Here is a 27,752-nt window from a genome sequence, read left to right on the forward strand (position 1 = left end):
ACTACTAATAATGCTCAAAATAACCCCACACTTACACTGTAGCACAATGAGGGTCTCTATATGTAAACCGAAGCATTGAGAACTTTGCAAGTGTACAGGCAGTTTATTAAAAAGAAACATTTACCGTTCACGTCTGGATCACATATCCATGCGGGCGCCATCTTGGGAAAACTAAACTCTCGCGTGAAACGTTGTTGCCCTGAACAGGTGTTGTGCTTTCACGCGAGAGTTCAGTTTTCCCAAGATGGCGCCCGCATGGATATGTGATCCAGACGTGAACGGTAAATGTTTCTTTTTAATAAACTGCCTGTACACTTGCAAAGTTCTCAATGCTTCGGTTTACATATAGAGACCCTCATTGTGCTACAGTGTAAGTGTGGGGTTATTTTGAGCATTATTAGTAGTATAGACATAGCGATTTCGTTTTTAATGCACTGATGCCCCGAAGGCTACCATAACATGCTAATTTGCGTTTAGCAATAACACTGGTCACGTTAGACTAGCATGAAAACAAACTCCAGTGAACGGTCGAACTCGGTACACGTTTGTTATTAACCCTAGGATCATTTCAAGGCGGAATTTCCCTTTAAAGGTTGATTACTGAGATCCTAAATCAGTGTGTTTATTTCTTACCTCTAAATTTTCACAAGCAATAAGAAATCACATTAATTTTATCACACACAGAGATTGTGAACTTTATGCGTTATATGCTTATCACTTAAATAAAATCATAAAACACAACGACTGTTATGTTTCAGTGAAGCACATTATCCACTCCACAGAAATCTTCTTTTAACTTCAAGATCCAACAAAATAAATTTAATACAACAAAACATGCAACAACAAATCTGTTTCTCTAAAATAAAGTATGATATATATGAGTGAACAACTATACATTTAAAACTGGGAACCAAAAGATGAGATTTAACTCACAAAACAATTGCTTCTTATCTGTTCAACTGAATACAAATGCACGCACTGTAAAAAAAGCAGCATAAAGTTAAAACAACTTGGTTTTGCAAGTCAATTCAACCTACTATTTTAAGTTTTTGACCTGTGAATAGTTGACATTATAAAAACAAGTTGAAATTGTTAAACTTTCTTTTAAGTTAAAGTAGCATAAAAATATATGTTGATTTGACAAAAATGCTGCATTTTTTTTGGAAAACACTGTCAATTAAGTTTATGGTTTAAATGGAACTTTGAAACACTAAGTCCTGCAGAGATTAGGTTTTGTTTTAAAATGTATGGGTCAAATACGGACAACTGTAGGGTTTACTTACGTCGATTTTCTCAATGTCAAGATTGTAGGTGCCCTTGAAACCTTTGGCACAAACCTTTTATGTACGCGTTTTATGAAAGCTATAAAATGTAGTACAAAACATCATGCTTTTCTTTTGCTCTCAACACGAACAAATCATCTTACTTTGCTGTGATTTTCCAAAGACATTTCAACAAGAAAGTCCCAATCCCCTAACCCTAAAATCTGTCCAATTCACAGGACTTTAAAAACAGAAACCCTTCTTTGTTGAGCAAGTGTGCATATTTGAAAACTTAATTTACTTAACATTGTGCTATATATATATTTCCTGGATTAATCTATTCCCGGTCCAGGAAACCGACCCTAAAAGTCAGATGTGTTTTCTGGCCAATCACAGTGTTGCCTCAAGGAGTGGCTTTACTCTATAAAACTGCTATGACCTCAAAAAGTCTCCAAAGGAGGTGAGAAAAATCGTTCAGCAGTAATAAAGGTATGTGGCTCAAAGTTTACATTTTCTTGATGCATGAATGCTTGCTTGCTTTAGCAATAGTTTTATTGTGTTTCAGGATTGTAGAAAATGTTTGTGTCTATCACCCAAAACAATTTTATTACACACTTAAAAATATGCCATAGAAGAAACCTTTTTTTTGTCTAAATAGTTCCATAAAGCACCTTTAATATCTGTAGCAATCTGGTGAAAATTGATTTTTAGAAGTTAAGAAAGAAAGGAGTGTTTGAAGAATCTTTGACTGAATGGTTCTTTGAGGAATCAAAAACGGTTCTTATATGAAAACGCTGTGAAGAATATTTCAAGCACTTTATTTTAAAGAGAGTATAACATGCAAATGCAATAAATCCAAACTGGCATACATTAATTAATGCAAGGGTCCACTCCAGTAAACAATAAAAGATAGATTATAAATTAACTGTATTCCTGAAGAAGGGTATTTATTTTCATTGATTTGTAGCATATTACCACCAACCAAATTTTAGTTTGCAACATATACATTTGAACTGTATGATAGTTTTGATGATACAGTACAATATCATAACTGTTCAAGCAGCATTCAGTTGCTGTATTTGTCAGTCCAAAGTCCAAATTTCGGACAGACCTAATCTGACACATTGGTGAAAGCAGACATGATTTATATTGTCATGATTTATACAGCACATATTGATTTAATCATGCATTATGCAGGAGTTCTTGAACAAAATCTGTCACATGATCATTTTATGAAATGCCATACAATGCCATGCTAGTGAAACAATAAAATAAATAAGCAAAAATAAATGTTTTTGGTTATATTATTCATATGTTAACATGTCAATATTTTGTGTAACCTTTACAAAAATAATGCAGGATTTCTTTAAAAGCAAGATGTCTGACTTTGACACAATTGAATTGGCTTGTCTTGGCCGACCTTTTCAGTTGGGAATGCTGTACGACTGCCGAAGAGACGTCCTTATTCCAGGTAAATGAAAGCTCATATAGTCAACACCTCATTTGCATTGTCATTGCTAAAAGTGATGACACAATCTGAGAAGCATGAAGAGAATTCTATTTCTCATAATTATCTAGGCCTACCTCCTGTCATGTTATGTTACACATTTTCAATAGATAGACCCACACAGGGAAAGGGGGAACATCCTATTTTGTTTGTTTTTATGAAATGTTACCACAGCGGGATATAGGAAACTCTTTAATACAATCCAACCAGTATTTCACCAATTTTTGTGATTTTATGATTTACCAAAATTTGCATATGTTTTTTTTTAGAATTATTTATTTATTTCTTAAAATAGGATGTAACTGAAAAAAGGAGAAACAAATATAATGTTAAAAACAGTGCTTTAAAGGCACACTATGGGGTGGTTTGATGACACTGTGAAAGAGGGTGAAATGATGGGAGTTGTTGTCTTCTCCTCCACTGCCAATGGAAATCAATCCGACTAGCCTCACAAATGATGTTCATGGATAACATAATAAAATAATTTTATAACTGTTACGTTATAAAGTAAACCAACAGATTGATTAAAACAAGAACAGAGTAGTCTGAAATGTATTTACATAGTGCTACCAAAGCAGCTTAACATGAAATAGAAACAAAGAAAACACAGAAAAGCAAAGACCAACAAAGCATGGCAGTTTTAAAAAAATAGTTCACCCAAAAAATGAAAATTCTGTCATCATTTACCCACTCTTATGTTGTTACAAACCTGTATAAATTTCAAAATGTTTGTGAGCTACATAGTTCTTTGGTTAAAGGTGTAATTTGTAAATCCGCCGTTAGATGGCGCACAATCAAAACAATAACAATGACATATAGATTAATGACGCTCTGAAGCAGCATGGAATTACTGCCCCCTGTCACTGTTTAGAATGGCAATTTTCTCTTACAAATTGTACCTTTATTAAGGAACAACAGAAATAACAAAATCATTAGGGTTAAACATTAAACCATATTAATGAGAGCATTACTAGCGTATAAAAACGAAAGTGCTATTATCACCATACTAGTGTGCCACATTGATCTGCATGTGAAATCAAAATATCACAAGAATGACTCGACAGTACTACTGCTTTCAAATCCCTCACATGACAGTCTAATGACATGCGCCAATTGCTTTAAATTCAATAAGAACGAGAACACAGTTTAGTTCTTGCACGCTGAAAGACATGACGATTTCACATTTACTTTACATTGTGATACATGATGTTTTATTAACAAAGTTCGGGAGGAACACGTTCAAATAATCAACCTAATCACCTCAACTACGACCAGCTGTTGACAATCAGCAATCAGGTATCCACCTGAGTGGCATCAACAGAAACCTATATAGACTGGAAACCAACTCACCCTCATTCCTCGATAGTTTCAGCATGAATTGGACATTGCTTAAACTTAAGACAAACATCAACCAACGCCCCAACATCTTCTCTAAGAAGTTCCATAATCTTCACATCTCTCTCCAACCAACTTTTCCATCTACAAAATCAACACCCCGCTGCAAAGCCACAAACTAAACAAGGAAAGATCATAAAGCTACATCTCTACTCACCAAAAGGTTTTCCATCAGAAGGTTTCTTCAGACCGCACCAGCAGGCCTTCAGCCTGTCCAGGTTGTGATCCAGATTCTGCCACCATCTTTTCGCTACAAAGCAGCCTGCCATGCACCGCACGATGCAACATATCCCAGCGATACAGGTTTCCCATCCAGCTCAAGCATGTTTCCACCAGTGGTGTTATAGCCCTGCCTTCACAAGCCTTTCTGTCTAATTACTAGCCCTTTCCCCTAGCTGTATGTGGCCTGCGGCTCCACCATCGGGCTTGAGCACGAGGCTGCCTCCGCTAGCAGCGCATGCCCAGACGCCCCTACCTTTTCCCCCTTGTTTTTCGTATAATTATAAATCAAACCGGTATGACATACATACACAGCACACATTCATTCGTAACTTACATCATGTTGCCAGTTGCGCAAGAAATAACTTCAAAGCCACATGCACTGGCAGTGGAAGCAGCTCCTGTTATCCAACAGCTACATTAATTTAATTCCATACTGGGAAACGCAATCGTTTTACTGCATAAGGAACACAACCCGAGCCTATATTGATTCCTGCCCCGCATCTGCAGGTGACACACTGATGTTGTTTCGCTGGCTTGTGTGCAGTAACATGCTCAGGGGTGCTTTTCCCGAGCAACGGCATAACGCACTGCTGAACCACCATACCGTGCATAGTTGGAGAGGCCAGCTGGCTTGTCATGACTATTTCCCGAAAACATAGCAACTTTGTCGCACATCCGTCGTTGAACTATGTTGGCTCAACAAAGTAAATGATGTCAAGACAAATTAATTCGTTCAGATTTAATTTCATCTTATTGCTGTAAACTACATCACATCTAAAGACTGCTTTAGTTGTCATGTTTAGTTCTCTGTTGTTTAAATCCAAGATTCGTCTTTCATTTGCAAGTTTCCTTCTACGTCACTCATTCCAGGGATTCCCCATGGTCTTAAAGCTCATAGTTCTGCGCAGTTTTCCAAAAACAGTGCTTCAATTCGGTTTACAACCTAAAAGACATGAAACAGACTTTGTATATATTTAGATTACGGTTATAGAAGGCACTGCATGCTGCTTTCTTATTTTGTTTAAAAGCATGATCTACCCAAGTCTACATGTTATACTAACTGTATGAGCCATATTCATTTTGTATTCATTTGTATTATGTGATTTTGTCATGTGCCACTAGAGGGCGGTATGAGCTTTGTGGCTCAGCTGATCTCGGGTCAGCCCGGGGGTTTAACCTCAAGGAAATCCAGACACAGGTGTTGCGAATTTGGGAAGCAAACAGTTTTCGACTGTGCTTTGGTGTTTAGCTTGCTACAGGGAACAATAGGTTTTGTTGTTTTTGGTATGTATTATGAGTCAAGTTATTGCCGCTGTATGATATACATAAGGAAAATAAACTTGCTAGATAATATAATACGCAATTGTCTCAGTGTTGATTGGTGTAAGCTGCACGGGCACACGTCAAAACTTTATACACTCTATTTGCAACCAGTACTAGACTTTGTTAGGACATAGTCAGTACATTTAGGTCGAAAACTGCTTCAATGGATAATCGTTCATCGTAAGGACGCGGAACGGTTATATTGTGGATTTAACTGTGTTCGTTTGGAAACCCCGGATGTGAGGTGGGCAAAATGTTTGGAGTTGCCGATTGCTGAAAGGAGCTCTACTGGAGCGAGTTAAAGGGTCAACGGCATACCAGCATCATTACGTCAGGACACCATTCATCAAGCCGGCCAACGCACTATTGGGGTATGTGATGATCAGCGCTGATATTATGAATGGCCATGTTAATTTGTGTGTACACATTCGCGTAAAACCAATGCATTGGTAGCAACTCATAACCATCTAAAAATAACTTTGTGCGTTTAGACGAACTGTTGCGCAACACAAAACTGTTTGCAGGGTTTTTGATTAAATAAGCCAATTCACTTTGTGTGGTCATTATGGCTGAAAAGGAAAATGGCCAGCTTGGCCCTGAGACTGAATTTTGTGTGGATGAAGGGGTAAAAACTGTAACTGAAAAACGTGTAGTTAAATTAACACCCAAAGCTTTGTTGGAAAAAATAAGCACTTTAGAAAAGGAAAGAAAGTCTAAATTTGGTAAACTAGCAAACAAAAAGAAATCTATTGCTAAATTAATGGGTGATAAAAAGCATGTAAATCAGGTTGAAAATGAATTTAACACGTTTAATGAGTTGTGCGATGAAATACAGCATGTACATATATCTTTATTGGGTTTATTGCCTGCTGATGAAGCAGACAAACATGAAATATGGTACAGAGCTAAAATGTTGAATTTCAATGAGTTTTTTGTGGGTACAAATCAATGGTTGTATGATACTATAACTTGTTCAGTTACCAAAATGGATGATGATCATGATGATATGCCGGTTCAAAGTGAAACTCAAACTTTTGATGTCAATGCTGAAAATGGAAATCAGGTTGATGAGAACAATGTAAGAAGAACTGCTAGTGGAAATGATGAGGAAGAGGAGGATCAGATTCAACCTCGAGACAGCATTTCAAATGTGCAGTCAAGGCACCGTGACTCAAGTAAAGGATCCTCCAGTAGTAGATCGTCCACTTCTTCAGCCAGATGCAGGGCGAGGGCAGAACAGGCCGCTCTCTTGGCTCGAGCTGCTGCCTTGAAGGACAATCAGGCATTGGAGGAACAGGAGCTCATCTTGAGGAAAAGGAAGGAGCAGCTTGAGCTGGATACTGAGATAGCTGCCACTTCTGCTAAACTAGCAGTGTTACAGGTCGGTGGTTGCGTCCATTCAAGGCAATCTGATGGAATGGCTTCCTATATCAGGAAAGGGGCTAGATCTAAGCTCTCGCCCACTTCTCTCAATCCACAGGCCTCAGTATTTGTACCTATTCCCTCACAGGGACATGTTTATCCACCACTACAAAGCAATGCTTCACAATTAGTCACATCAACTATTTTGCCAAAGCCAGCTGTCATTCAAGACTTACAACACACTGTAGGCCAACAAGTGTTTCCACCCGTACAAGACCAACATCAGACAGCAGGACTCTACAATTTGCTGCAACAACAGAATGACATAACAGCTCTCCTTGTTAAAATGCAAACTTCACAACTGCTGCCGCGCCGAGAAATTCCAATTTATGATGGAGATCCTTTAAGGTTCAACACATTTATGAAGGCGTTTGAGTACTGCGTGGAAGCAAAGACCAGCTGCAAAGGAGACTGTTTGTACTACCTTGAGCAATTTACTAGGGGGCAGCCAAGGGATATTGTGCGTAGCTGCCTTCATATGACTGCAGATAAAGGATTCATTGTTGCTAAAAAATTGCTCAAGGAGCATTTTGGAAATGAGTTTAAGATAACAGAGGCATATATGGAGAAGGTCACAGGATGGCCAAGTATCAAAGCTGAGGACTCCAAAGCACTCAAAGCTTATGGACTCTTCCTCCGTGAGTGTTCCAATGCTATGGATGATCTTCAGTATTTAGAAGAACTTAACATGCCAGCAAACATAAAGATTTTGAGTCAGAAGCTTCCGTATAAACTCAGAGATAAGTGGAGAGCAAGGGCATGTGAGATACTGGAGAGAACTGGTCGAAGAGCACGATTCTTAGACATTGTGGAGTACATCGAGCGCCAGGTGAGAATAATTTCAGATCCAGTCTTTGGTGACATACAGGATAGTTCACCTGTTATCAAAGGAGCTACAAAAGGAAGCAAGTTTCAGGTGAAACCTAGGCTGGGAAGAAATAGCTTTGCAACACAGGTGGTCATTGAGGATGGATACAGCAAACCAGATCTTAACAAGAAGGAAAAGGCTCAGAACAAAGGGACATTCTTTACCAATAATGATTCTGTTTCCTGCCTGTATTGTGGTGCAAGTAATCATGTTTTGGAACAATGTTTTAAACTGGGAAAGAAGACACACAGGGAGAAACTAGACTTTCTAAAGTAGAAAGGTCTGTGTTTTGCTTGCTTGTGCACAGGACACTTGAGTAAGAATTGCGACAGGCGCATAATTTGCAACAAGTGCAACCGAACGCACCCCAGTGTTCTGCACATAGGAAAGAAGGAAAGGGTTACTCAAATGGATCAAAAGGATGGTGAGCAGAAAATTACTGAGCAGTCAAATACTTCTAACAGCTGTGCAACATCCTCTGCTTGTTGTCATATAGGGGCTGGCCACTGCAATGGAATTCTTCCCATTTTACCTGTTAAAGTGAAGTGCTTAAAGGGAAACAAGGTTATTGAAACGTATGCTTTGCTGGACCCAGGGAGCACAGGAACTTTCTGCACCAGGAAGCTCATTGATAAATTGAACATGGAAGGACGCAAATGCAAGATTCATATCCGCACCTTAGGCCATAATAACGCAGTAGAAAGCTCCGTTGTTGACGGTCTGGAAATTTCAGGAGTTTCTGGTGAGTCCTTCTATCCACTTTCAAAAGTGTGTACCCAGAAAGAGATGCCTGTCTCTACAGCCAATATAATCAGCGAAAGGAAGCTGAGAAAATGGCCTTATTTAAATGATGTAAAGATTCCCCATATAAATGCTGATGTTGACCTATTAATTGGCACAAACGCCTCCAAGTTGATGGAGCCTTGGGAGGTGATTAACAGTCATGAAGGTGAAGGACCCTACGCAATCAGAACCCTACTGGGATGGGTAATAAATGGTCCATTACAGGGAAGTAGTGACTGTGGAAGTGACCACTCTTTAGTTTATGCCAACAGAATTGCCATTGACAGAATTGAAGAACGGTTAACCAGCCAATACAACTACGACTTCAATGAGCAAGCTTCTGCAGAACAGGAAGAAATGTCAAGGGAAGAAAAGAAGTTTGTAGAAATAATGGAAAGCTCTGCTCAGCTTAAAAACGGGCATTATACATTTCAAATGCCTTTCAAAGAGAAAGATGTTTCTATGCCGAACAATCTTTGTGTTGCCATGCAACGTGTTCGTGGTTTGAAAAGGAGACTTCAGAAAAATGCAAGCTTTCATGAAGAGTACAATAATTTTCTTGCTGATGTCATTAGAAATGGTTATGCTGAAGAAGTGCCGCAGCATCAGTTGGAAGCACCAACAGGGAAGGTGTGGTATATCCCGCACCACGGTGTGTACCATCCACGTAAAGGAAAGCTACGAGTGGTGTTTGACTGTGGAGCAGAGTACAAAGGGGTCTCCCTCAACAGTCAGCTTCTGCAAGGACCAGGGATGTAACGATTCAATCACGATTCAATCGCGGTCCTCATTAAAAATGCCTGTCTGAAATCGATTCTGAATCGCAAGGCTGCGATTCTTTGTTTTATGCACAGCTTGTGCCTGTATTACGGCATTTGGTCAGTAGGAAGTCCTTATCAATCTAAAATCATTATAAGTCGAAGTCGTTCATAACGTGCATTTAAAAAAGCAACACTCGTTAAACCAAATCATTCAAAATATTCTTTATTATCATAAAAATACCTGAAACAATTTGAAGAACAGCGTATAAATATTCATGTGTAGACATTTCCTGGAATAGCGTTTGTAATGCTACTTCTTGTATGGCACAAAGGGAGTTTCTGCACGGGAGCGCCCCCTGGCGTTCGGATGTGCCGGGATTTCACCGTAATTCATTCAAATTCATTCATTGAGAAAACGCGCATTTGCACGATGAATCGTTACACCCCTAGCAAGGACCCAACCTCACCAGCTCGTTAGTTGGAGTTCTTATGAGGTTCAGACAGGAACAAGTGGCCATAATGGCAGACATAAAGGCTATGTTCCACCAGGTTAAGGTGGCAGAGAAACACAGGGACTACTTAAGATTCTTATGGTGGCCTCAAGGTAACCTGGAAACAGGTCTTGTAGACCATCGCATGACTGTCCATTTATTCGGAGCGGTTTCCTCACCCAGTGTCGCCTGTCTTGCTCTTAGAAAAACTGCTGAAGACAATCAGGCCAACTTTCCAACAGAAGTGATTGAAACGGTCAACCGAAACTTCTATATGGATGACCTACTGAAGAGTCTGCCCTCTGAAGAGGAGGCAGTCACTATGGTTAAGAACCTTATAACCATTTGCAGTAAAGGAGGGTTTACCCTCACTCAATGGATAAGTAACAGTCGAGAAGTGCTACAGGGTCTTCCAGAGGATCTCAAGTCTAAGAACCTGCATGAGCTTGATCTGGACAGGGATAAGCTGCCATTGGACAGAGCTTTAGGTTTACAGTGGTGTATAGAGACGGACACTTTCAAATTCAAGCTGAAAGTCAAAGAGAAGCCAGCAACCAAGCGAGGCATGTTATCCATTATCAGTTCAGTCTACAATCCATTGGGGTTCCTGGCACCTGTAGTACTCCCGGCCAAGCTGCTGTTGCAGGAGTTATGTAGGACAAAATGTGATTGGGATGATCCAATACCTCCAGCTTTCCAGCAGAAGTGGAAAAAATGGTTGACAGATCTTGAGAAGGTGGCATATTTCAATATCCACAGATGTGTGAAACCTGCAGGATTTGGGAGGACTGTCAGTGCTCAATTGCATCATTTCGCTGACGCGAGCGAGAACGGCTATGGTACGGCTACTTATCTGAGGATGCAAAACATTGATGAGAGGGTTCATGTTACTTTCTTATTTGGCAAAGCCCGAGTGGCCCCCTTGAAGACTGTCACCATTCCCCGTTTAGAGCTCACTGCTGCCGTTGTTGCAGTACGAGTAGACAAGATGCTTCAATCAGAGCTCCAGCTTCCATTAAAAAAGACTTGCTTTTGGACTGACAGCACATCAGTTCTTAAGTACATAAAGAATGAGGACAGAAGATTTCAAACTTTTGTAGCAAACAGGGTAACCACCATCAGGGTTAACTCCGAAATTGAACAGTGGAGATACGTTCCCACATCCCTGAACCCTGCTGACGATGCTTCACGTGGATTGAAGGCCAAAGATCTTATGAAGCAAAGATGGATAGAAGGCCCAAAATTCCTACAGGAACCTGAAGAAATGTGGCCAACATTTCCTGTGGATACAAGTGTCACTGCCGACGACCCAGAAATAAAGAAAAGTCTGACGGTCAATGCGACACTTGTTGACATCAATGCCACATCGCAACTGATGACCCATTTCTCTGATTGGCAAAGATTGAAAGTTGCAGTTGCGTGGCTCATTAAGTTGAAAGAAACCCTGTTCAAACTGAAAGAAAAAATAAAAGAGTTGGAGCGTGCAAACACCAGTGGAGCAGCAAGGTTGGATGTGCAAAAGGAGATGCAAGCTTTCTCAACATCACTTGGGAATCAGAAGGTGGCGTTGGAAGATCTCCTAAAGGCTGAGACCTCCATAATTGCTTTTTGCCAGAAAGAGAGATTCCCTGTTGAATTTGCTGCACTAACCTCTGGCAAGTCACAAGTGCCAAGAAGTAGCTGCCTCCTCAAATTGGATCCGGTTTTGGATGGAGGACTTCTACGAGTTGGGGGTCAGCTTAAAAGGGCAGCAATCCCTGAGGACATTAAGCACCCTCTCATCTTATCAAAGGACCAACATATCTCCGATCTCATTCTTCGTCATGTCCACTTACAGCTTGGACATGGTGGTAGAAATCATGTTCTTTCTGCTACAAGGAGAAAATACTGGATCACAAGTGGACCTACTGCAGTAAGGAAGATCATATCAAAATGCCTCATTTGTAAGCTCCTTGGTAGAAAAGCTGGTGAGCAAAAAATGGCAGACCTACCAGAAGAGAGAGTGGTTCCTGATCTTCCGCCATTTACTAATGTTGGCGTGGATTACTTTGGGCCAGTTGACGTAAAAAGAGGGCGTAGCATCGTGAAAAGGTATGGAGTAGTATTCACTTGTATGACAAGCAGGGCTGTGCACCTGGAAGTGGCATATTCTCTTGATACGGATTCATGCATCAATGCGTTGCGAAGGTTCATCTGTCGAAGAGGACAAGTCACACATTTGAGATCTGACAAGGGCACCAACTTTGTGGTTGCAGAAAGGGAGTTGCGAGAAGCCTTAACCTCTTTGAATCATGACCGTATTGAAAGAGCCTTGTTCAAAAGGGGAATTAAGTGGGATTTCAACCCTCCAGCTGGGTCACACCACGGTGGTGCATGGGAGCGCATGATACGGATGATCAGGAAGATCTTGTGTTCTGTGCTCCGTCAGCAAACCTTGGATGACGAAGGGTTCCATACCGTGCTCTGTGAGGCTGAAGCTATGCTTAACGATCGCCCCATTACAAGACTGTCAGAGGATCCCAATGATCTCGAGGCATTGACACCAAACCATCTGCTACTCCTTAAAGGAAAACCAGTTCTTCCACCAGGACTATTCGATAAAAGGGATGTTTACGCAAGGAGAAGGTGGAAACAAACCCAATACATTTCTGATCTCTTTTGGAAGAGGTAGATCCGTGAGTACTTGCCACTTTTACAGGAGCGTCAAAAATGGAACCAGGAGAAGAGGAGTTTTGTTCCTGGAGACCTGGTCATGATTGTGGACTCCACAGCTCCACGTGGGTCATGGATGCTAGGAAGAGTCCTGGAAACCTTCCCTGACAAAAGAGGTCTGGTACGTGTGGTTCGTTTGAAGACGAAGACAAATATCATTGAACGACCAATAACTAAAATATGCTTGCTTAATGAAGCTAAAGAATAATTGGTTCCTATTTCATGGTGGCTATATTATTGGTATCTATGGCTCTTTTTGATTTTGGTGTAATTGCTCTGCCAGACGCAATTAGGGGCTGGAGTGTATGAGCCATATTCATTTTGTATTCATTTGTATTATGTGATTTTGTCATGTGCCACTAGAGGGCGGTATGAGCTTTGTGGCTCAGCTGATCTCGGGTCAGCCCGGGTGATTTAACCTCAAGGAAATCCAGACACAGGTGTTGCAAATTTGGGAAGCAAACAGTTTTCGACTGTGCTTTGGTGTTTAGCTTGCTACAGGGAACAATAGGTTTTGTTGTTTTTGGTATGTATTATGAGTCAAGTTATTGCCGCTGTATGATATACATAAGGAAAATAAACTTGCTAGATAATATAATACGCAATTGTCTCAGTGTTGATTGGTGTAAGCTGCACGGGCACACGTCAAAACTTTATACACTCTATTTGCAACCAGTACTAGACTTTGTTAGGACATAGTCAGTACACTAACTAGGAACTATACTTCTAACCACAGCCGTCCAGCTGATATTTGGACATTTAATGCGGCTGATAAATAACGTCACTGAGCCTGACCAAACTTAAGAGCAGAGGTGGAAAGTAACGAATTACATTTACTCACGTTACTGTAAATGAGTAGTTTTTTTGTGTATTTTTACTTTTTTGAGTAGTTTTTAAAATCTGTAGTTTTACTTTTACTTAAGTATGTTTTATTTAAAGTATTGTACTTCGCTACATTTTAAATCATATCCGTTACTGAGTAAAAAAATATTTTAAAAAGCAAGGTGATAAAGACGCGCAACGGATGTAAATGGGCGGGGCCCGGGGGAACGCGCAAAAAGAACCATGGAGACGGACGAGACAGGCGCGCGCTAATGCAGACCCGCCTCAGTTCAAATCTTATAAAAGAAACCTCTGGTCATATTTAATCCACTGACGCGAAGAGTGTTTCATTTCTATGAAAGGTAGGATTCATGCTCGTAAGTACGAAATTGCACAACAAGTTTTTAATACCATGCGCAATATCTTCCGAGGTCTAGCAGCTTCGTGTCAAGTCAAACACAACTTCAAATCGTCCGAGAGAGAGAGAGAGAGAGAGAGAGAGAGAGAGAGAGAGAGAGAGAGAGAAAATAAAGGTCTGACATCAGGTACCCAGGTCAGGGAAGTAAGAAGACAATAAACGTGTCAAAAGTATAAAGCCATGGCACTCATCTCATTACATGCTCATTTAAACTAGATATATAGTTTAATAAAATAATGTATGTTACCAGCAATACATCAATTACAACCTTACTATAGTGATTGTATTTACAAGCTGCTGACCACCTTCAAAAGTGCATAACTCACATGTAAAATCATTAAACAATTCCATAAATGTTTCTTACTTTAAAAAAGCTTTTTATTTTATTAACTTTTTGTTATTGCACTTTAATTGTAAAGATGTTCCTACAATTAAAAACAACTAGTTTGAGATGTATATTCCCTTGTCGTTTTTGAACTATACTAGAATCCTCCACCTCTCCCCGCTGTAAAAAAGTAACTTTTACTCTGAGTAAAGTTAAAATGACTTTTTACTTTTACTTGAGTAGATTTTTAGACAAGTAACTTTACTTTTACTTAAGTAAAATATTAAAGTAACTTTACTTTTACTTGAGTACAATATTTTAGTATTTTTTCCACCTCTGCTTAAGAGCACTTTATTTGAGATCTTTTCAAATAAAAGATCATGTCATTTAATTCAACATGGATGAAAGTGCAATTTTGAATAGATTATTTATTGATAAATAATGTTCTATTAAAGAAGCGGATTTTGTTTGTAGCCTATTGCCATCAATTATAGTTCTTAGAAATCTAATTGGTATCATCCAAAACCTGTATCGGCATGTCACAATTAAAGTAAAACCGAAATTCTGAATTGGACAAGGAAATTGGAATCAGTGCATCTTCACTTGAAACCCCCACCTCAAATGCCTCTTTAGACACCATCCTCCAAGCTGTATCCCCCAGAAACCTACAAACCTACCTAACCCCTTGAAAGAGCGTAAAGACTTTCTACTCTTCTTACAACCTGTTTCCTGTTTTTGTCCTACTCACCATCTCATTCATATCCTACCTCAATCACCACAAGAACCTCAAAGCCAGCTCCATTAAAGGATACCTAAGTGGAATCCAAAATTTTTCCACAAACTTTTTTTTTTCGGCTCACCCTCTCCAGTAATAGCTAGCACCCAGACATCCATGCTCATTAGGAATCCAAAGAACCCACCCCACCCGTCCTGATGCAAGACAGCAAGAAACCTTAGAAATACTCACCATATGCATCTCCACGCTCTGTCGAGGTTACCACTCCAGTAACACCGCCCTCATACTCTACGCAATGTTCATTCTGGCCATCACTTGCAACTTCAATCCAAATAATCACCCAACAGTTTCAGATATATCACTTCTGGACAATTCCATCAAACAAAGCAAGACGGACCAAATGAGAAAAAGACCTTTCCATTTACATCTTCAACTTCCAAACATCAATTCAACTATACCAGACTCTCCTAGCATAACTACATTCCAGAGACTCCCAGGCTAGATCCACATCAAACCCACTCTTCATAGATGACTCAAATCACCTGGTTACATGCTTCTGGTTCCAAAACACCTTTAATCTGTCCTACTCCTATCTGGCTTTCCAGCAGACCTCTTCTCCAAAACCTACATTCGATCAAATTGCTCCCACATCAGAGAAGCTCAACGAACTTTCATCAGCGGATCCCACCAGCTCCAAGACCATATAAAATATCAGACTTTATCCACTGCCGCAGCAGTGACATTTCTCTGCTCCCGCAGGAGCCCCCCCCCTTTTCCCCTGAACTCTACTAGCCCCCACTGCTATGGAAGTGGTTTCCCTCTGCTCCCGCAGGAGCCCTCCCTTCCACAATTTCTCCACCACTACAGCAGTGATGTTTCCTCTACTCTCACATCAAACCGCTCCCACATCAGAGAAACCCAACGAACCCTCATCAGCGGATCCCACCAGCTCCAGGACAACACAAACTATAATACTCTCTCCACTGCCACAGCATTGATTTTCCCTCTGCTCCCGCAGGAGCCAACTTTTTTACTAAAATCCACTGCCACAGTAGTGGTGTTTTTACCATCTCCCGCAGGAGATCTGTTCTCCATTGCTGCAGCGGTGCCATTTTCTCTGCTCCTGCAGGAGCCCTGCTTTTACTAATCCCCACTGCAATAGCAGTGATGTTTCCCCTGCTTCCGCAGAAGCCCTACTCTCCACTGCCGCAGCAGTGACTTTCCTCTGCTCCCGCAGGAGCCAACTTTTTTACTAAAATCCACTGCCACAGTAGTGGTGTTTTTACCATCTCCCGCAGGAGATCTGTTCTCCATTGCTGCAGCGGTGCCATTTTCTCTGCTCCTGCAGGAGCCCTGCTTTTACTAATCCCCACTGCAATAGCAGTGATGTTTCCCCTGCTTCCGCAGAAGCCCTACTCTCCACTGCCGCAGCAGTGACTTTCCTCTGCTCCCGCAGGAGCCCTGTTTCCACCGCCGCAGCGGTGTTGTTTCCTCTGCTCCCGCAGGAGCCCTGCTTTCACTAACCTCCACTGCCATCGCAGTGATGTTTTCCTCTGCTCCCGCAGGAGCCCGTTTCCACTGCCGCAGCAGTGATGTTTCCCCTGTCTCTTGCAGATGCCTGTCTCTCCACCGCCGCAGCAATGTTGTTTCCTCTGCTCCACAGGAGCACCGCTTTTACTAACCTCCACTGCCATAGCAGTGATGTTTCCTCTGCTCCCGCAGGAGCCCTGCTTTCCACAATTTTCCTCCACTGCCGCAGCAGTAATGTTTCCCCTGCCCTCGCAGGAACCCTATTTTCACAGTGGTGCCATTTCCTCTGCTCCCGCAGGAGCCCTGCTTTCCACTAATCTCTACTACCATCGCAGTACTGTCTCCTCTGCTCCCGCAGGAGCTCTACATTTCACAAATTCTCCACTGCCATAGCAGTGATATTTCCTCTGCTCCCGCAGGAGCCCTAATTTTCACAATTTCTCAACTGCCGCAGCAGTGATGTCTGTACTGCTCCCGCAGCAGCCCCACCTTTCACAATCTCCACTGCCACAGCAGTGTCACTTTCCCTGTGCTGTTTTCTCTGCTCCCGCAGGAGCCCCGTTACCTCCCACTTTACATTCAGCAATTTTTTGGGGGGGGACACACAGTTCCCGGCTGCTGTCCGATGCTAGTTTGCGATTTTTTTTGGGGGGGGGGTTGTTCTGGGTTCGGGCCTAAGGCTGAGCCCGAAACCCTCTCCCCGCCAGGAAGCGCTCCGGGCTCAGTCCATTAACGAGCTCGGAGCCCTCTCCTCGGACAGCACGCCAAATACGCATATTAATAACTCTGATTAATAACTCTGTTCTGAATTATTTGTAAGTGTGAACTCGTGAAATTAGAATATTGGTTTGCCAGGTCCTTATTAAATCTATGATTACAGGATTTTACAAGGACATTTTACAGAACTTATACAGGATCACAAATAAATGCATTTCTGCAAAACAATGCAGTTTTGCAAAAGAAAAAATGCACCCCCCCAAACCATAGATTTGTTTGCTGTACTCACAAAAAACTTGCTTGAGGGACTGACATGAATGAAGCCAAGAGCATAGATATATACATGTTTTCTTTATAAGGGTGTAACGATTTCGATTTTAAAATCAAAATCGATCGAATTTAAGTAACAACCTCGAACTTCGAATTAAAACATGGGATCGTCGATGTTGCCACGCCCCCATGTCACGTCCAGTCGGCTTGCCAAGCGGGGGAAAAACTCTCAGAGGTGCCTTTAAAAACATAGATCCAGCGGAACGCGGTTTATATTTTAAACACAAGGAATTTATTGCTACAACTCCTTGAAATGCATATCATAAACAGGATTACCCAGTGATCTGACTTCGGACAGAGCCCAGCTCTCTGCACGTACGCGAGAGTGAGAGAGGCGCCAAGATGCAGCCGATTTATATTTTAAACAAAATGGATAGTTTGCTTCAGCTCGCATGAAATGCATAAAACAGAACAAATACGTAAGGTTCACTAGTTTAGCTTATGTTAAGACTTCAGACAGATGCGAGAGCGCTTGCATGTGAGACAGATAGAATTGCAGCTGCTTATGACCCGCTGGATTTATTTCAGATGCTAGGAGTCCAAGACGCGTTCATTTAGTCCATGTGCGTGCAAAAAGGAATCTTCTCTCTACAAGCTCTCTCGTGTAGTAAAGCCCACAAACCCCCATTCGATGAAAACCATGGAATCTGCATGTTAATGTGAAACTATAATAATAAATAATAATGGTATAGCATTTTTTGTCTTAAAAAAATAGATAAAAAAATTGAGAATCGAATCGTGACCTTAGGATCGAAAATGTAATCGAATCGAGGATTTGGAGAATCGTGAGACCCCTATTCCTTTAACATAAGAAGGTTGTGTCAAAGACAAAAAAATAACTTCAAAAAAGCACTGTTCATTTACAGTAAAAAATTTCTAGGCTGAAGGATAAAATTCTTATTTGCTTCTTGATGTGCTAGCAATGTAATTTCTCCCTTAATTTATTATATGCATTTATTTTTCAAGGAATAACTCTTTGGGATGCAGAGATGTTACAAAAGAATATTAATGTACGGCCACAGCCAAACACAGACTTCAAAATCATTACCTCAGATTCAAGTGAAGACAAAAAACAAGCTCTGAATGTTTCTGCATCTCTTGAAGCCAGCTTTCTGTGTGGATTAGTCAGCGTGAAAGGGTCAGCTGACTTTTTTAATGATAAGAAGAAATCCCGACACCAGTCTCGAGTTTCTTTACAGTATCGAACAACCTCACGTTTTGAGCAGCTAACCATGGAGCATCTTGGAGCGGGAAACTTCAAGCACTGCAATGTATTTGAGGAGGGATCTGCCACACATGTTGTTACGGCTTTGTTGTATGGAGCTCAAGCATTCTTTATTTTTGACCGTGAGGTTTCATCCAATGAAAACTATCAAGACATACAAGGTGACCTACAAGCGTCAATCAAATTGATACCTTTAATATCAATTGAGGGTCAGGCATCTTTGAAAATGAGTGAGTCAGAACAAGAGAAAACAAACAAGTTCAGCTGCACATTTCATGGAGATTTTGCACTAGATAACAATCCGGTTACCTATTTAGATGCAATCAAGGTTTACTCAGAGCTTCCAAAACTGTTGGGGGAAAATGAAGAAAAAGCTGTGCCCATGACCGCGTGGCTTTATCCTCTGAAAAAACTTGATTCTGCAGCCGCTCAGTTAGTCAGAGAGATAAGTGTTGGTCTTGTACGACGTGCCCAACGCATCATAGATGAACTGGATGATTGTGACATACAATGTCAAGACATGATGAAGGAGAACATTGCCATTCAATTCCCTGAAATCAAGTCCAAGCTCAGAAAATTTAAAGACCTCTGCTCAGAGTACAAACTAGTCTTTCAAAAACGTCTATGCAAGCTTCTTCCATCTATAAGAGGTGGGGGGAATGAAGAACAAGATCTTGTGGATGTTCTGAACAGCAAAGAAAGATCTCCATTTCAAAGTGCTCTGATAGCAGAGTATCTTAAAGACAGAGAGCGTGAGATAAATGTTGTCAGATCTTACCAAGAGATTATGAATCAAGTCCCTCTCCTTTCATCCAGTAATGACTTGGACAAGGTTGTCCTGAATGCAACCAATGATTATGTGATAGTTTTTGCACTTTCCTCCCTGAATGAAAAGGAAACATACCTTACAGACTTGGAGAATTACCTAAAGAAACCATCATGTAACAAGGGGGACCCATTAAGTTATGAACCAGGTTCCACAATGAAGGTTGAGAAATGGTTTTCCTCTGGAGATGTAACTGCACTGACAAGGAAGAACATACAGGCCTTCCTAGATTTCAAACAAGCAAATGACAAACGAAGAAATATTGAATTCGGCATTGCATCAATCCCAGACAAGCTCAGCACAGCTGCCTCAATTCATGTTTTTGAAAGGGGAAGGCTCGTAAGCTCCCAGTATGAGCTTCCTTCAAAACCTCCAACACCGAACATCTTGAGTGCTGAGCATGATCGCATACATCTGCAAATCACACCTCCTGAACGTGGTGCTGGTTGTGTGGACTCTTACTGCATTTCATACCAGTCAAAACAAAACCCTGAATGGACAGAGATGTATACTGATGGGATTTCTGACAAGGTCACGGTCAAGGACTTAGAACCACATAAAGAATATCAGTTCAGCTGCAAGGCTGTGTGTCGTCCTGGGCAAAGTCTTCCCAGTGATGCAACATCATTCTTTCAGACCCGTCCATGTGCTCCTCCTGGAACACCCATAATAAAAAGAGTGGAAGCTGAATCTGCGACTGTAGCCTGGGATGTTCCTACATCTGTTGGTGAAGACGTCCTGGTCACTGAATATGTGTTGGAATTCAGAGAATTTAAGAAAGATCAGGAAAATAAAATGCCATGGATGTCAGTGAAATCTACATACAGGGAGTGTACTCTTCAACGACTGAAAGAAAACACAGATTACACAATTAAAGTTTTCGCAAATTGCGGTGGTGATGGAATAAGTCTTCCTAGCACTGAATCTGTGTTTTCTACCAGTTCTGAATCTAAATGGTCAGGCAAAGATGGAAGCGAGTTATTTCTGAAGCAGTCTGCTCGTATCCACAAAGGGAATCCTTCTATCTATACATTGACACTGCACAAAAAAATTGGTGAAAATGTAAGTTTTAATCAGTATGTTTTTGGAAAAAAGGTGGAGGATGTGAAAAACAAAGTCATTCTTCTTTTGGGATCGACAGGTGCAGGAAAAACCACGCTGCTCAATGTCATGATCAATTACATTCTGGGGGTAAAGTGGCAAGATGCGTATCGCTTCAAACTGATCAATGAAGTGACCAATCGCACACAGGCAGAAAGTCAGACATCTGAGATCTCATCTTATGAGCTGTACAATCAGGCTGGCTTTCAAATTCCCTATTCTCTTACAATTGTAGACACGCCGGGATTTGGGGATACAAGAGGAATTGCACATGATAAACAGATAATGGAGCAGATGAAAAGCTTTCTTTGTAACCCTTTGGGAATCGATCATATTGATGCTGTCTGTTTTGTTGTCCAGGCCTCTCTTGCTCGTCTTAGTGCCAACCAAAAGTACATATTTGATTCCATTTTGTCCATTTTTGGCAAAGACATCGCAGAGAATATAATGATACTGGTGACGTTTGCAGATGGTAAAGACATTCCGGTTTTGGAAGCCATCAAAGCCGCTGATCTGCCCTGTCAGAAAAATAAAAAGGGACAACCCACTCACTTCAAGTTCAACAACTCGTCTGTGTTTGCAGACAAAAGAGCAGAAGAACCTACAGCGTCCGACAATGATTCAGATGACTCAGAGGAAGGTGGTGATGATCAAAAATATAACGAAATGGTCTGGACATCAACCTTCAAACAGATGAGAGTTTTTTTCAAGGCACTGGGGGCCATTGAAAGTAAAGATCTGACAATGACTATAAAGGTCTTGGATGAACGAGCGCGTCTTGAGAATGCAATGGCAAGTCTGACCCCTCAGATAACTGCTGGCCTCTCTAAACTGAGTGAGATCAAGAAACTCAAGCAATGTTTGAAAAACGAAAGTGAGAACATGGAACAAAGTGAGAATTTCGAGCAAGAAGTGGAGGTGGTGCATGCAGTCAGAACTCCTGTAAACTGTTTTACCATGAACTGCAACAGCTGCTTCTTTACATGTCACTCCAACTGCTTCCTTCCTCAAGAAGATTCAGAGAGTACTTGTGCTGCAATGGGCAATGATGGCTACTGTGTTATGTGTCCTGAAAACTGCCATTACTCAAAACATTTACGGGAAAAAGTCATGTGGTCGTATGAAACAAAAACAGAGAAAAAAACTATAAATGAGCTAAAGGAGAACTTCATGAAGGCAAAAGGGAAATTTATGGATTCCAGGCAAATGCTTGATGCGCTTGAAGATGAATTCAAAGTAATTGAAGACAAACTAATGAAACTGATCAAACTGTCCTCTGATTGTTTAAGACGACTGGATGAAATTGCACTGAAGCCAAAATCTCTCTCAACAGCAGAATACCTTAACATTCTGATCAAAACAGAGGAGGAGGAGAAAAAACCTGGCTTTGAGGACCGCATCATTGGACTTGAGAAAATGAAAGAGGAAGCTCTTATTGTGGAAAAGATTGCTAGAGGAGAGAATCTGCTTGAAAATGAGCGCTGCATCATGGTAGACAGAAAGAAGAGAATGGAAGTGGTTGCTCAGAAAATTATGAAAATGAAAAATGTTGTTCGTGCTTTACAATCAGAAAGCAACAAGGAAACACACAAGACTAAAGAAGACTCTGGCCTTGATGATCAAAAAACGCTCTAATCAAAATAAAGATGAGTTTAAAAAGAATGTTTAAATTAGTAATTTAGTTTGTAATTGAATTTTGTATTTTAGATTCAGATAATGGAGCAGTTGAAAAGCTTTCTTTGTAGCCCTTTGGGAATCAATCACTAAATATAACAGCATATTTTTCTTAATTCTAAAAGTCAAATCAAAAACATTTTCTGTACTATCTTGTCTTTTAAATCAGGAAAACATTTGGAGTTTTACACATTGCTTACTATGTGTAGGAAAGAAGCAAAACAGATTTAAGGCGCAGACAATACACACAATGGCTTGTATTTGCTATTGTACATGGACACACCTGAGGTAAATCATGTGTAATATTAACAAAGTTAAATCAGCCAAATGAAACAAAGTCCCTGTTCAAAGATAAATGGAAAATAATAAGGTTTGAATGACATTTTGATCTTCAAACATTAGATCTTACGCCATGTAATGTATGTAAATCTTTGTAGCAAGTTCAGGTTTCAAGAGAGAATAGGCCTATAAGATTTTGTGAATATGCAGCAATGACCTGACAAGGCAAGTTTCATTTTAATTAACTGATACAAGATTTTCTCACATGTTATTTCTTAATAAATGTATGCTTAATAAAATCATGCAAAGTCTCTAAAGTCTCCCTATTGCATCAGTTTATCCAATAACATTTTTTATCAAAATTATTTCAGCTGGGTTTTTACAGACTGGGTCACAAATATGGATAAAAAACCATACATTTTCACACAAGGTGAATACAGTGGTGTAATACAGCCCTATTTGGGGTGATGCTACTTTACAACATTTTAATGACGTTTTTTCAACATAATAATAATAATAATAATAATAATAATAATAATAATAATGCATTTTAATTCATGGCACCTTTCAGAACACCCAAGGTCACCTTACAAAAAGAAATAATAAAAATATACAAGTCACTGCATAAGACAAAACACACATCAAAGAAACAGCATACATGTAAATTACATTTAAATCTCAATTAAAACATTTCATTAAAAAAGCCTGTATAAAAAGATATGTCTTAAAATGCTTTTTAAAAGTCAACAACCACTCGCTATTGCGAACATCAAGGGAAAGGGAGTTCCATAGGCAAGGGGCAGCATAACAAAAAGATCTGGCACCCATTGTAGTAAGTTGAATCTGAGGTACCACAAGAGAAATTGAAGATGAAGATCTAAGTGCACGTGAAGGAGTGTAAACATGAAGAAGTTGATTAAGATACTGTGGTGAAAGATTATGGGCTCTATCTTACACCCGGCGCAATGCAGCGCAATGCGTGACGCAAGTGTCTTTCGCTAGTTTCCACCCTGCGCAATTATCATTTTCACGTTTAGCGTCGCGTTGTTTAAATAGTCAATGCATTTGTGCCCCCTTTTGCGCCCATGGGCGTTCTGGTCTGAAAACGAGGTGTGTTCAGGCGCATTGTTGGCGCGTTGCTATTTTGAGGCAACTAAAATAGACTACGCCATTGACCAACAAAAACCTGCTCTAAAGTCTAAAGTCAATGGCGCAATATGTTTTATGTTATTTAAAGAGCGCATTAGTACTATGCGCCTATAAACAGGAGGACAACGCGGGTTTGCTTATCCCATATTACATGAATGCCCAGCAGCACAAAAACGTTTTTTAAATTTGAAAGATTAAATGATTGAATGTCAAATATTATTATTGAGTCTCTTGGACATAAATGAGGACCGATTATGAGACGTAAGGCACAAAGAGCTGCTTCACCTGCAGCCTGGTAAGTAAATAAATGCTTTGCTTTGAACAAATGCGTCTGTTTTTAAATGTTTTTTTTTTAATGCTACCTCACGGATTTATTGTATATGATGACTCTGTACCTGTGGATATGGTGAGATGAGAAACATTTTAAGTAATAAAAAAAACTCTTTGCTTAAAAAAAACGCTGTCCAAAATGCTGAACCTGCTGGAGAGCCGTTTGTAAATTCTTTATCTCCTGTTTGTTACAAATAAAGTATTTTTAGAGTACAAACCTTATCTTACATACTTGTAAATTATTTTTGATGATATTGGATAGCCATACATTTAAAGCAATTACAAGCCTGCTTTTTACTTCCATGACTAAAAGAAAATGGGTTTTAAAGGTTTTAATAAAAAAAATAACAATTTCAATACAAGTGAAAAACAACACAATTATTTAACATTAATCTTAAACTGGGGATCTTCTTCCTCCGCTTAGTTTTTCAGTTTACAAAGTCCATCATCTAAATGGGTATTAGACATAGTGCCAGCGCAACAGGCTTTAAAGGGGATGAGAGCTGTGACTCTCATTGGTTTATTGCACGTTACGCCCAAAATACTCCCATTATAATAGGACCAACCCTTTTCGACCATGCGCTCAGCGCACAAATAATTTTTCCTGTCGTTAAATTAGCAAAAGTGAATTCGGACACGCCCATTTAGACATTGCGCTGTGCACTTTAGACAATGTGCTTAGAGCGTTAAAATAGGGCCCTATGAAGTGCCTTATAAGTGAGTAGCAAGATTTTAAAATCTACTCTATACTTTACTGGAAGCCAGTGTAATTGCTGAAGAACCGGAGAGATGTGAGCAGTATAAGGTGTTCTAGAGAGAACACAAGCTGCAGAATTCTGAACCATCTGAATGTTTATGCAGCAATTTGGAAAAGAGCATTGCAGTAGTCTATACGTGAAGTGACTAGTTCGTGAATAAGAACTGCAGTATTATTATTTGAAAGAAAAGGGTGAAGATGGTTAATATTATGCAGATGGAAGTATGCAGTCCGTGTTATATTTTTTATTTGTGCTTCAAAGGATAGTGTGCTATCCATGATGACACCCAAGCTTTTAACCTGTGAGGAAGGACAGATTGTGTTTTGTCAATGGTGAGAGAAAAGCAGTTAGGTTTAGACACAACAGATCTAGTGCCAACCACAAAGCCATTTGTGCCATTTACCTTTAAGAAGTTTGCTGAAAGCCAATCTTTAATTTCATACAAACAGCTTGACAAGAATGGCGGAGGAAAAGAACCAGTGGGTTTGGCAGACAGGTAAAGTTGGGTGTCATGAAAAGAAGCGGGCCCAAAACAGAGCCCTGTGGTACACCAGTAGTGACTGTTGATATTCTTGAACTAAAACCTTTGAATACGCTGACTGCGTCCAGATAAATATGACCTGAACCAACACAGAGTGGTGCCAGCAAAACCAATAGAAGCTAACCTGTCAAGAAGTATCTTATGTGAGACAGTATCGAAGGCAGCGCTCAGGTCAAGAAGGACGAGTATACTTAAAATCCCAGAGTCAGCTGACAACAGTAGATAATTGGTTATTCTGACAAGAGCAGTCTCAGTGCTGTGGTGGGGACGAAAACCAGATTGGAATTGTTCAAACAAGTCATTATTAGAAAGGTGTTCATGAATTTGAATTGCAATACACTTTTCCACTACCTTAGAGATAAATGGTAAATTTGAAATTGGACGAAAATTGTCAAAATTTAATGGGTCACCTCCTGGTTTCTTAAGTACCCATTATCTCTGAAGCAGTAGGTAGTGTAAAATTAAAGAAAACCGAATGGACAGGTGTGTGAGTTATAAACTGACAAGAGTCATTATAAAGAGTACCAGTAAGTAATTGCAAAGTACATTTTCAACCTTAGATGCAAAATAAGTCAAAAAGCGATCACATAAGTCAGTGGAATACATATCAGATGGCAAATAATCAGGGGGTTTCAGAATATTGTTTACCACCAAAGAGAGAGACCTAGAATTTCCATTGCTAACTCCAATTATATTGGAGTAGTAATCAAATTTAGCTTTAGTCACTGCATCTTTATACCTTTGAATATGTTCAGCAAGCATACATTTCCTTATGAAAAGTAAGGCCAGTCCTGACACACAGCCGCTCCAGCCTACGGACTTTAGTTTTGAGTTCACGCAGGGAGCTCAAATGAAACAGTTCGAGTTTTCACAGGTGCAAGTTCATCCAAGATCGTGTTCAGTCCATCATCATAATATTTTACTAATTCATCAACAGAAGAGGAATCAGATTTACTGGAGAAGATGGCAAGTTCATCGGAAAAAGTAGGGAAATCAATGTTCTTAATATTCCTAAATGAAATTGTACGGGACAGGTTTGCCTTAAAGGTGCAGTGTGTAATTTTAAGAAGGATCTCTTGACAGAAATGCAAAATAATATACAAAACTATATGATCAGGGGTGTATAAAGACCTTTCATAATGAACCGTTATGTGTTTATTACCATAAAATGAGACTTTTTTATTTACATACACTGAGGGTCCCCTTACATAGAAGTCGCCATTTTGGGCCGGCATATTTCCACAGAAGCCCTTAACAGACAAACTTTTTTTACTAAGTTGTTTCCAACGATGACATGTTTGTCCGGTGCTGGCTATAGTAGCTTCTCTATGTGTTTCAAAAGCCAGGGGTAAGCAGTGGACTGAGACATTGGTTGCAATTCACCACCTCACCACTAGATGCCGCTAACATTTACACACTGCACCTTTAAAAATGTATTTCAGGGGCAACAAATACATTTCTAATTTTACATTTTATATTTTCCTGGGCAAAATATAAAAGATTGTATAAAATGTAGAAATTATAAAATGTATACATATTTATAAAATATAAAATCATATATTTTTGCTATAATTTTGTACATTTTCTAATGCTACATGAATATAAATGTTTTAAAATATATTTACTTTTAAAAAATATTTTAAAATATACAAAAAATGGCCAGAAATATATATTGGTGAAAATTACAGTTTTGTAAACATATTAAAACAAATATATTTCAGCACATATATTTTTTGGCCATTTTTTTATTTTGAAAAATATTTTAAATTATATTTAAAAAATATATATAATTTTGCCATATGGGTAGGCCTGTCTTTTCGAAATACAGACTATTGGGCTGAGCCAAACCAGGTCATAAGTAACTGGGGGAAAATATGGCATAACTATATACAAAATGACATAATTTACAAATATCCTAATTGCTTTTACCCATGTTTACCAGCTCAAGTCAAATTTTTATACCATGCACTTGTAATCTATACAGTGAAATGCATATTTATTCATAAAACGATGTTTACGCTGGGTCAGTGCAGTTTAAAATAATGTTTAAAGAACTAGGAACTTGACTATTCAACATGGCAAGAACAGGATGGTTACCATGGTTGACAAAAGCTTGTCAGACAATTTAACAGGTCAATGTGAAATGAGATCTATTCAGTTACATCATGTAAGTCACACCCACAAACCCTCGAAACATACTCCCGCATCTAGGAGGGCCATAAAAACAGAGTAAGAGAAAACCAAA

The 27,752-nt window shown here is 39.8% G+C and overlaps 1 protein-coding gene across 1 annotated transcript; it reads left to right on the forward strand.

Moving 5' to 3' along the window:
- The first annotated feature begins 1,721 nt into the window (after positions 1 to 1,721).
- On the forward strand, positions 1,722 to 23,040 carry LOC129443242 (uncharacterized). Its single transcript, XM_073864405.1, has 3 exons — positions 1,722 to 1,751; positions 2,622 to 2,733; positions 18,591 to 23,040. The coding sequence occupies exons 2-3, from the start codon at positions 2,640 to 2,642 to the stop codon at positions 22,409 to 22,411; spliced, it is 3,915 nt and encodes a 1,304-aa protein (XP_073720506.1). The 5' UTR covers positions 1,722 to 1,751; positions 2,622 to 2,639; the 3' UTR covers positions 22,412 to 23,040.
- The last annotated feature ends 4,712 nt before the right edge of the window (positions 23,041 to 27,752 follow it).

The sequence above is a fragment of the Misgurnus anguillicaudatus genome, unplaced genomic scaffold (genome assembly GCF_027580225.2).
Source record: "Misgurnus anguillicaudatus unplaced genomic scaffold, ASM2758022v2 HiC_scaffold_26, whole genome shotgun sequence".
Taxonomy (NCBI): Eukaryota; Metazoa; Chordata; class Actinopteri; order Cypriniformes; family Cobitidae; genus Misgurnus; species Misgurnus anguillicaudatus.